The following is a 10,683-nucleotide window of genomic DNA, read 5'->3' as shown; positions in this document are numbered from 1 at the left end:
GGCGGCGCCAGAGATTTCTTCTGGGGGTGCTGTGGGGTAGCTTGACGTTTCATAGAGGGTGCTCAAACATTTAGGGTTTCCCATTAATGTGGTCATAACAGTGGCATTTTCTACAGCAACAATCCCCACGCAAATACACAGTGTACCTGTGACGATGAAGGCTCGATAATCAGCTCGCCGCATATAGGTGTAAGCAGGGCTAAAGTGCTATTTGTATAAGTGGGGAGTGGACCTAACATAGGAGGGTCCGGGGGAATGGTCCCCCGGGAAGACTTTTTTTTTAAATATTGAAAGTTAAAAGCATCAATCTGGTGCACTTTGAGAGCAAAATGAAGAGATGTATGGATACATCTCTCAACACCCATTTGAAACAGAACTGTAAACAGATTTACTATATGTTAAATGGATATTTTACAAATCACTCCCCTTTTAAACTTTATTCTTTTTTTACTGTCATATAGTATTTCATTCCTGTTTTTCATTTATTCTTTTATTTTTTTATAACTATGATCATATAAACGCGTGCCTCGGAAATAATTGTTTACATTAATCGTGACCAAAACGTTTGAGACCCTGCCACTAGCACCAGAAGCTAACAACGATCTCCGGTACGCGCTCTCAAAATGGGACTTCCTGCTAGTTTCTTTTAACCGATTGCTTACTAGCTCTGACACTTTGTTTGTCTTTATTTACAACACCTCTTTCTTCTACTATAACACATTAAATATGTTATTATCGTGTTCCCCTTTGACTCTAGGGTCACTATTGTCCAAGAAAAGAAAATACAAACCAACATGTTATATTGAGAATGTTTTTATTCAAAGTTTACTCCCCTAAGTGTTTCCAGTACACCTTACAACAGCATTATGAGAGCCAGGTCAGTGCAGCGGAGGGTGCTCGATGATGAAGAGTAGCACGTTGCCATGCCAACAACACTAGGGTGGTTGTGTCTCATACAGTGAATTTAGAACCACGACTTTTCCATCAAGTTTTTTCTTTTCTTAGTTTTCAAACAAACAAAAAAATTCAAAAATAAAAAATCTGAAAAGGGATTTTACAGTTAAGGGGGCAAAACTCCAACAACTTTCTGTCCACATTGGGGGGTGAGAGAGGGAAAATGCAGGTAACAGGTTAAAGGTCATCTTCTTCGTCTGGGAGTGCCGTTTGTGATGCAACCTGGACAGAAGACATATAGACTTTTAGATTGACGGTGCAATTAAGAGTGTTTTTTTTTATTATTCAGTTTTCTTGTGTTAAGAGGTAGCTGGATTAGAATATCAGTCGACAATCTAAACAGACACTGCACATTTATACTTACTTGAAGCTCTTCTTCGTACTTCGCAGCAAGGTTGGGGTCCATTTGGACCTCTGGGGGAGCGAGGGCGGGCATTGCCACAAACTCCAGGTTGGGGTCACCGATCAACTTCCTTGCTAACCACAGGAACGGTTTCTCGAAGTTGTAGTTACTCTTGGCCGAAATATCGTAGTACTGGGGACAGAAGAGTTGTGGCAATTAGAAATGATAGTTTCCACCAAAGACTCAAACCAATCATTCTTCAATTCCAACACAAGTGATGATCATTTTGTGAGCTCAGTTATTACCTGCAGGTTCTTCTTACGGTGAAACACAATGCTCTTGGCTTTGACTTTCCTGTCTTTGATGTCAACTTTGTTGCCGCAAAGGACGATGGGAATGTTCTCACAGACACGGACCAGATCACGATGCCAGTTGGGCACGTTCTTATAGGTGACTCGTGAGGTGACGTCAAACATTATGATAGCACACTGAGCTGTTGAGGTAGCAGAGAAGTTTTAACACACTGTTCAATTTAACTGTTTAAATGCAAGTCTATGGGGATTTAGTAGTGACTGTTGTAGGTATAATAACCAGAACAGCAAGTTAAAGATTTTGAAAAGCACCTTGAATGTAATAGCCGTCTCTCAGGCCTCCGAACTTCTCCTGACCAGCTGTGTCCCACACATTGTACTTGATGGGTCCTCTGTTGGTGTGGAACATCAGTGGGTGAACCTCTACTCCCAGAGTTGCTGTAAAACAAGCAAAGACAAGATGGGTTTAGGAAAGTTGAAAAGGATGCACTCGAACTAGGGATGGGTATCGTTTGAAATGTATCGATTCCGATTCTTATCGATTCCCCGTTTCGATTCCAAAATTGTAAAAGAAAGAGGTCAAACGTTTAATAACAAAAATATCTTTATTCATTTAAGCTTTAACTGACATTTTTACAAATAAAATATATACATGCAATACAAATGTATTGCACAATAGCTGTGCTTTATTTTAACTGAGCTATGCCTGTGGCAAGCTATTAACAGGCATTACACTGTGCCTTGTCTTTTTATTTTTCTCACTCAAGAGCGTTTACCGCGATCCATCTTTGGTGTTATGAAGTGACTGAGCTCGTGAACTGTCTACGGGAGGGGCAACTGTGGACCTCTGTCGCCTGTCAGCGCAACTTACATGATGCCGTTTAAAAAAAATTAAGGGCGGTGCCGGCCGTCAACGGCCCGCTGACGACCGGCCGTTCTGTGATTCTCCAGAACACAGATGGCCAGTCCGCCGCTGAATTCCGCCACGGTGCAGACGGACCCAGTGGAATACAGGGTCTACCGCGTTTAGGAACCGTTAAGCAGAACCAAAATTGTGTATTTTGTATGGGTACACGGTACCCGGCATTTTCTTATCGGTTCTCATCTGGAACCAAGTTTCGGTTCCCAACCCTAACTGAGAACATATTTTTATTATTATATTGGGGGGGTGGAAGGCAATGCAAGTGTTAAGGCAATTGGAGGATTAATATATCATAAAGGATAGAACTGTTGACAATTTCTTGATGGCACTTGCCAATTTCAAATCATAATCTGCAGAAATTAGAATTTTTGGATTGCCTTAGATTAGATTTCCAAAAATATTTGCTACATTATATAGATTGGAACAATGTACTGCAAAACCTTCCCAAACCAGAATTGGGAGGAAAAAAGAATCCCCATTCATAGCGTGACCAAGAAACATACTAAGCAGGACATTTATGAATGGAAAAGTTGACTTTGTAGTGCTCCCTGGTGGATACATGATGCAACAAACTTGATGAACACAAACCTAGTTTGGCCTCTGTACTGCAATTTATTGTAACTTACATGGTGAATATTACTAATATATAAGAAGAATAGGCCCAATAGAGGCCTAAAGGTCATGGTTTAACCCAAAGCCCACTATTATGACCCTGCGTATTGATGCACAAGCTGTTTACTGCAATTGAGGCAGCAAACTCGAGATTCAAAGTTAGTTCTACATATTTAACTCTTCACCTGTAAACATACTGATGTGTGCCTAACATTTTAGCATGGAGGTACTCACCAACATATTTCTTCTCAAACTCTCCTGTGATGTGCCTTTTCACAAAAGTCGTTTTTCCTGTGCCTCCATCTCCTACCAGGACGAGCTGAAGAAACAGAGAGTACATTAAGTTTAGACTGGATTGTACTGGTTCGACACACTGGAAGTTAGCACAGCTGGCCTAATATCACCAGTACAATAGTCTACACAGTTAGAAGACAAACTAGCACACATTAGAAGGTATATAGTGAGCACTCACCTTAAACGTGGCCACTGGAACACACTGTGCCATTGAGTCCGCCATGGTTGCGATGTATCTAAGTTAAACAAGACAAGGCGGGATGGTTAGCACGTTATACTCTCTGCTAACGTTGCACTTTGTTAGATAGTAATCAGTTACGTAAAACTAGCAGTGGTAGCCGTTTTCAGGTTAAATTAGGGGGATACAGTTGCGGTTTGTTACAACGCTATTTTGACGCAGTTTAAAAACGTGAATACTATACCGCCTGTAACCAAGCGACACCCTATTCTAGCATTTTCGATCCAGGCTAAGGTTCCAAACCGTTAACACGCAACGTCTGAATAGGCTCACATTTTAATGCAGTTGAAACGAATACATGCATCATAGCATACTGACTTTAGATGTTAAACACGATATGCGCGCTTCTCCCACCCGTATTTCAGCGCAGACGGTTGCTAGCTTGCGAGCTAACAAGCTAATGACGTTAGTTAGAGTGCGCCATACGGATACGACCGCACTTTTTCTTGTTCGACTGGAACAATCAGACGGCAAGACCAGCCAATGTGTTCCGATGGGCAACTTAAAATAAAAACACAGATAAAACAGACTTAAAGACTTCTTTATTGTCTGTTATTTAATCAATAACAGTGACCACACGTTATATGACTAATTAAAGTGGCTCTCAAAAACAAAGCAGTGAAATGAGGGAGCGCAGAGCGGTGCTTGCTAGCCTGTTAGCTAGCACAGCATGGAAGCCATTCTTCTCACCGAGCTAACGGCTAAGTTAGCACGCGAAATCAAAGGGCCTTATGTAGTTACTCAAGCCTCGCAGGTTCATACTCGACACGCCAAATGAGGCCAAATCACAACGTTCCCCGTTGCTTTAACTTACTTTCCCAAAAACACATACTTGAAATATGGGATCGCCCGCAAAGAGAGAAGATTGTAGAGACTCACCGGTGTCACTGCCTAGAGAGAAAGGAGGTAAATGACTGCGTTCGCGGGAGATTCAGCGTGCACATATGAGTCAGTTTCCGCCCATGTCATGTGATCAACGCAGCGGTAAAAATGCTTTGAGCAGTGGCGAGCGGTGACTTTTATACCAGGCCCTCTGACCCCCCTTCCCTCGTCGGAAAAAAACAAAAACAAAGAAACTCCAGCCGCTAGTCGAGCCTTATCAATACAAATAATCATATCATAACACAAACTGCGTGTGTATCATTGTATGTAGGCCAATGATTCAGCATGTCTGTTAATACGAAAAATACCGAAATATATACAAATGTTTAAAAACGTAGCTGTTCACCCAGTAGTAAAGATAGTAATAAAGTACCGTTTCATACAATGGACTAATAGACTATATGTGTGTACACACGTTTCAAGTTTTTATCATTATCATATGCAGAAATACAGAGAAGCCGTTTTAGGCAATGAAAATAATAGATAATAGGCTCCCATCAACAAGTCTCATTCTGAAATATAAATAAAATCAATATGACCAACTAATAGCAAATGCAAGTGCTAGTTATCATGTTAATTTATAGGTTTTGAACCGAGTCATTCAAATTGATGCAAATTCAGAAACAGGTTTATTGCCAGGTAGGTTCACACATACGAGGAATTTGACTTGATGTCATGGTGCATACATGAAATATAAAACAAGAAATCTAATATAAAACAAAAAATCTTTAAGGACACCGTAATAAAATATAGTTAAATAGCAATAAAATAAAGCAGTAATTTACATGGAAATAGAATGCTATGAATGAATCATAGGATATAACATATTAAATATGAAACAAGAAATATGTGCAGTAAGCAGTATGAACATTGTGTGCATTAATGTAATGCATATAGAGACTACGTTGTGGCTGAGGTAAGTGTCAGTGGGGGGGCCGGGCCTTGTTTAAGAGGCTGGTAGCGGAGGGGAAGAAACTGTTCAGGTGGCGAGAGGTTTTGGTCCTGATGGAGCGCAGCCTCCTGCCAGAGGGGATCGGGGGTGAACAGTTTGTGTCCAGGGTGGGAGGGGTCGGCCACTATTAAATTAATGATTATTTTATCATTGTTATGTGTTATGCTAATTGATTAATTAAATACTTATTAAAAAATAGTGAAAAACGATAATTAAAAGTTCCTAGAGCCCAATATATTGTTTTTTATATTAATTTGGTTTGTCTTATAAATTGCACTGCTAAGGAACCTTCAATCTAAGTTTTTCATACATTACATAATTACACCGTTGTTTTGTATATGTTATGACATAAAACCTTTTAATCTGAATCTTTAATAACCAAAACTTTGTTTTATCATGTTGTGTGTTATTTTCATGGTTTTGTTCACATACAATTACCCTGAAAATGCTAACTGTGATCCAAACACTTTCAGCATCAGCTCTAATGCAACTGCAAAAGGAACACTTAAAGGTTTAAAATATGATTTATTTCAGTATATTAAATGTTAGTACATAACTAAACTCTTTCAGAAAACTCCTACTTACATCAAATAAAGTGCAACAGAAAATAGTCCATCACGGACTGTGGAGGCTACTAAGGATACACACTATAAAGTCAACATCATAAAGTACATTATCATCCATCTTTACAACGCAAGACATATGATTTGTGCATGTTTACATTTTCTTCACTGTTTGTTTGTAACTCACATGAATATCTTAAAGCTAAAAAATTGTCTTTATTGCACAGGAGGACTTTATCCTTTTCATGTAACACATTTGCGTGCAGTGTACAGATCTATCTGTACAGGTAGTCTGCCTGTATGTTGGCTGCTATCTCCGCCTCCCAGCGGTCTCCATTGTTGAGCAGCTTCTCTTTGTTGTACAGCAGCTCCTCATGAGTCTCTGTGGAGAACTCAAAGTTTGGGCCCTGAGGGAATGATTGATGAAAAAAACATGTTAAATCTGAAACAGATAATGATCTTATTTTCCAAAATGATTCCCTTAAACAATGGTCTAAACAATCCTGTTAATTAGATACTTTCCAAGTGACTAAATACAGTTTTACTTCACATTGGTTCTGCCCTTTTCAGTATACAGGATAAGCAGCATATTCTTACCTCAACAATGGCATCAACAGGGCAGGCTTCCTGGCAGAAGCCGCAGTAGATACATTTGGTCATATCAATGTCATAGCGTGTAGTTCTCCTGCTACCATCAGCTCGAGTCTCAGCTTCAATGGTAATGGCCTGTGTTCCGTATACGGAGAGAAGGAAAGAGACAAAACGTAGGTCAAACAGTCAAGGGGCATACACCATGGCAACCATTTTTTATATTTAATTAGTATGGCTGACTAGTAGCAAGAACAATTTCACTATAGTGGAAGGGTTAGATAAAATAAACTATTATAGACATGTTGGCTTGGAATTCTAACTAGTCAACAAACAATAATTGATACCATCGCTATTACCGCTGTTGATAAAGGTCTTTCCATATAGACACATATTTTTTAATTGACACAGCCAAAGCAGCAGGTATTGTGATATTAATTGAGCATGGGCATTGAGAATACATGTGCTAAGTCTGTAGAAATCAAATCACACCATTAACAGAATGCAGGATGTACTATGATGAGAATAGTGTGTAGCATTCAAGTACTTGATGGGTCCTCTTCAACAATATACATTTAGCCAAACAACGATTTTAAGTTTTGTTCATTACAGTAAACTAACAAGGTTTTTATAAGGAAAGAAAATTCAGCCCAAAAACACCGAAACATAGATTACTTCAGGAGGGGATTTCCCTAAATGTGCCTTCAAGTATCCCACGTTTGTTGAGCTGCTGCTGCTGCTGCTTGAGGACACTGATAGATGATGTATCCCCTAACAGAGAGTAAATACTAAAAAGAAGCAAGAAAACACCAAAGAGCTGCTAATAAGGAATGATAGTCCCTATAATACTGCTTTCTTTCTTTTAGCAGGTCCTGAGTGTGCTGGTGCTCACCTGAGCAGGGCAGACGGCCTCACACAACTTGCAGGCGATGCAGCGCTCCTCTCCATTGGGGTAGCGACGGAGGGCGTGCTCTCCACGGAAGCGGGGGGACAGAGGGCCCTTCTCAAACGGGTAGTTGATGGTGGCAGGTTCACGGAACAGGTAACTCATGGTCATCCCCAAACCTGCAGGAAGGTGAGGGTTATGACTCACTTAACTATTATTGTTGATGTTATCGTCAATAAATTCCATTAAAGGACTGCCAAAGCACTTGTATGTTTCTTGATACATTCTGACTTCCCCTGTCTGTGGCACAAAGCACTAAGCTCATTCCTTCATATGTTGCTCCATTTAAAAAGGAGCTAGGGGCTACACATTTTTAACAATTGTGCTCAAACTGAAGGAAACGTGCATGTATTAGAGACTTTTATGTTAAATTTATGTGGATTTTTATTACGTTTTTACAATTTTGGAGTATTATTCATCATAGCAGTCCAGGTATTTACTGCAATTGCTTTGTGGTTACAGTAATTGTTGCTACCAATTAACATGGACTTCTCCTTAACTCTCTTTACATTGATGTAAATACTGACTTGGATTTTACTGTGTTATTATTGACATTTAGTAGTTTTGCGATTTGATTGTCTCTCTCATAAAATCAAATAAACTATAACAACTATTTTCAGCCTTAAATTAATACATATTGTGTATGTTGAACTGACTCATGCTAGACTGTGCTGTGCAACAAGTAATCCAATTGTTGGACTCATTTATGTATTTTGATAAATAGTTTGAGAACTATAAGCTGTATCAGGCAATTAATGAATGGTTGGTTGACACTAGGGGTGGCGCCATATACCAGTATTGATGATTTGAACATATATATATAATCACGTTAAAACTACACATATGATAATATTGTGTAAATATACCAGACTCTCTCTCCACCTTTCTATTTTGAGTGTATTTGACAATAAACAAAGTTAAAGATGACAACTGATAACATTGTTTTTTTGTTCTTTCATTTTTCTGAAGACATCACATAACCTCATAATCGGGAATTATTTAGGCAATGATTATTAATGCAGGGAAAATCTGATAATGTGACAGCACTTCTTCAATAAAAAAAATGTAGAATAACATTAAGTCTTCAACCAAATGCACTATATTGATTTCATAGCCTGAGTCTGTCTTTTTATTTTCTTCCTCCCAACCCCCATCCCCTCAGGAAGCCTTTTGCCTCCTGTCAGGTCATCATTGAAAATAAGAATTTGTTCTTAATTGATTTTCCTGGCTAAATAAAGGTTCTACTACTACATAGCAATCCCAGTACCTCTAAAGAGTTCTGTCCACAGGAGGGTGGTGGCGGCCCGGTCAGTGATGGACTTCATGTCTGTTGGCAGTTCCTGAGCATTTACGAACTCTATCTACAAGGAGAATAAATGGAGACAGAATGGTTGGATAATTTCAAATATCAGTCACAAATGGTTATTCTGCCACATTTGAGTTTATGACTTGTAGAAATACTTACTGTAGCCCTCTCTCAGCACACTGAGACTGAATTGGCGAATGGCACCAGGCCCATATCCAAAGGTGCCTGGAGATACATACAAATGTGATAAAATGATGTTGATGATGCCAAATGTTATGTTATTGTTTCATTGATACCAGGTTCAGTATAGTACCTGGCTTAGAGTAACATTGGAGAAGACGCAGACTCTGAGCAGTAGACATCTGAGAAGAGAAGACTGAGGAAAGAATATTGAAATATTTTTGAACAGGAGGAACTAAACATGTTGTAGACCTCCATTAATGCAACCCAGACAAAAGCTCCCCTCTGAAACAAGGGAGGAGTGAGTGAAGGAGACTGGATGCTGACTGAGAACATTCAACTTTTATTTTTTTTATTAAACAAAAGAACATCTAACAGTTTAAGTATAAAGGGGATAGTGAACAAATATAACAAAACACGTGGCATTGTCAAACTATAGACCACAATTTGATAAAACACAAGTATTCAGTGTCTTGAGAATGTTGTTGTAGGTTGAATTGGATAGTAATATATCAGAAAAACCGTCATATAAGTGATTACCTTGTTGACATTTTTTTTTTCTTAGCCCTGGGGTTGTTTTGTTACAAAATGGGTTAGACACTGACTGTATAGAACAAATCAAGTCGTTTCTTACAAAACAAATAATTGACTTGTTCATGTAAATAAAACGATTTTGCCAGCAATATAATTATAATCATATGTAATTAAAATATGTATGAGTCTCTCTTCAAGACTCTTTTCTTAACCAAATGCCCATTTGCCATTCAAATGTAAAGTTAATGTTCCACATGTAGTGACTGGAAAGTGCATACTCTAATCTGGCGCCCCAAATCCCTGCTGTTATGTAAACGATGTGCCACATTCATGGCAGTCCGGCATAATCGGAAGAATAGGAACTAATTTACTCCATACGATTTAATTTGGAGCATTTGAAGATAAAATTCAAAAATTGTTACACATATTGCTAAATCAGCGATCAGGCCATATACAAGGTAAAAGTAGCATCAATTACAATGTAATGTAACATATTGGTAAGCGTTTGTTCACATGTGAAATTAAATTAACGAACTGTAGACACGTGAATCCCCACACTTGTCTACTATCTATCAGTTTTGCGACTGCTTTGAATCCACTTAGGCAAACGTTTCCCCTAAAAGGTCTACTTAAACCGCGTGTATGGTATTTACGATACTACATGAACGCCTCATTACAAAGTAAAATAACGTTAGCAAAAATTCGTAACAGGTCGATGCAGTTTAATTTATTACGTTTTTGTAATTTACTTCCACCTATTCTAGCGTTACATGTTGTTTAGCCTAGCAATTATTAATCCCTGATTTGATATTACACTGAAATTACGTCGTTCCCCAACTCCAATGTCATAATATCTACTAAATTTAGCAGGGTACTTAACATTGTCTCTATCCCGAAAGCCTTATTATAGTAGTCAACTGTTACCAGTCCGCACGTATAATACTAACCTTTTGCTCAGTGACGTTTTAGTTGAACAACCGGTGGGCAACAGCAAACAGACAGCGGTCCCTGAACTGCGCAAGTGTAGCCTATAATTAAAGCTACATTCAAGTGCTCCT

General features: G+C 38.8%; 2 protein-coding genes across 3 annotated transcripts; both read right to left on the bottom strand.

Moving 5' to 3' along the window:
- Positions 1 to 797: 797 nt before the first annotated feature.
- ran (RAN, member RAS oncogene family) lies at positions 798 to 4,718 on the bottom strand. 2 transcript variants are annotated; one of them, XM_034138365.1, is made up of 7 exons: positions 4,554 to 4,718; positions 3,615 to 3,672; positions 3,377 to 3,461; positions 1,921 to 2,046; positions 1,603 to 1,790; positions 1,319 to 1,489; positions 798 to 1,176 (listed from the first exon to the last, which is right to left on the bottom strand). In XM_034138365.1, exons 2-7 carry the CDS (start codon positions 3,657 to 3,659, stop codon positions 1,132 to 1,134), a joined length of 660 nt encoding a protein of 219 aa, XP_033994256.1. In that variant the 5' UTR covers positions 3,660 to 3,672; positions 4,554 to 4,718; the 3' UTR covers positions 798 to 1,131. The 2 variants fall into 2 exon arrangements, with proteins under 2 accessions (XP_033994256.1, XP_033994264.1); XM_034138373.1 differs by lacking the exon at positions 4,554 to 4,718 and adding an exon at positions 4,507 to 4,530.
- Positions 4,719 to 6,054: 1,336 nt separating this feature from the next.
- ndufs8b (NADH:ubiquinone oxidoreductase core subunit S8b) lies at positions 6,055 to 10,652 on the bottom strand. Its single transcript, XM_034135883.1, has 7 exons — positions 10,573 to 10,652; positions 9,225 to 9,287; positions 9,071 to 9,136; positions 8,873 to 8,962; positions 7,552 to 7,724; positions 6,669 to 6,797; positions 6,055 to 6,478 (listed from the first exon to the last, which is right to left on the bottom strand). The coding sequence occupies exons 2-7, from the start codon at positions 9,271 to 9,273 to the stop codon at positions 6,347 to 6,349; spliced, it is 639 nt and encodes a 212-aa protein (XP_033991774.1). The 5' UTR covers positions 9,274 to 9,287; positions 10,573 to 10,652; the 3' UTR covers positions 6,055 to 6,346.
- Between the last annotated feature and the right edge of the window lie 31 nt (positions 10,653 to 10,683).

The sequence above is a fragment of the Trematomus bernacchii genome, unplaced genomic scaffold (assembly GCF_902827165.1).
Source record: "Trematomus bernacchii unplaced genomic scaffold, fTreBer1.1, whole genome shotgun sequence".
NCBI classification, from domain to species: Eukaryota; Metazoa; Chordata; class Actinopteri; order Perciformes; family Nototheniidae; genus Trematomus; species Trematomus bernacchii.
Note: the sequence above shows the minus strand (reverse complement) of the source record. Positions and strands in the feature narration are given on the sequence as shown.

Excerpts from the sequence above, each read along its gene's own strand:
- ran (XM_034138365.1), bottom strand. The coding sequence starts at position 3,659 with ATGGCGGACTCAATGGCACAGTGTGTTCCAGTGGCCACGTTTAAG. Across the intron at positions 1,791-1,920 it reads AGACGGCTATTACATTCAAG|CTCAGTGTGCTATCATAATG; the intron begins GTGCTTTTCAAA and ends CTACCTCAACAG. Across the intron at positions 1,490-1,602 it reads ACCGTAAGAAGAACCTGCAG|TACTACGATATTTCGGCCAA; the intron begins GTAATAACTGAG and ends TTCTGTCCCCAG.
- ndufs8b (XM_034135883.1), bottom strand. The coding sequence starts at position 9,273 with ATGTCTACTGCTCAGAGTCTGCGTCTTCTCCAATGTTACTCTAAGCCA. Across the intron at positions 9,137-9,224 it reads CCAATGTTACTCTAAGCCAG|GCACCTTTGGATATGGGCCT; the intron begins GTACTATACTGA and ends ATGTATCTCCAG. Across the intron at positions 6,479-6,668 it reads CTGTTGATGCCATTGTTGAG|GGCCCAAACTTTGAGTTCTC; the intron begins GTAAGAATATGC and ends TCATTCCCTCAG.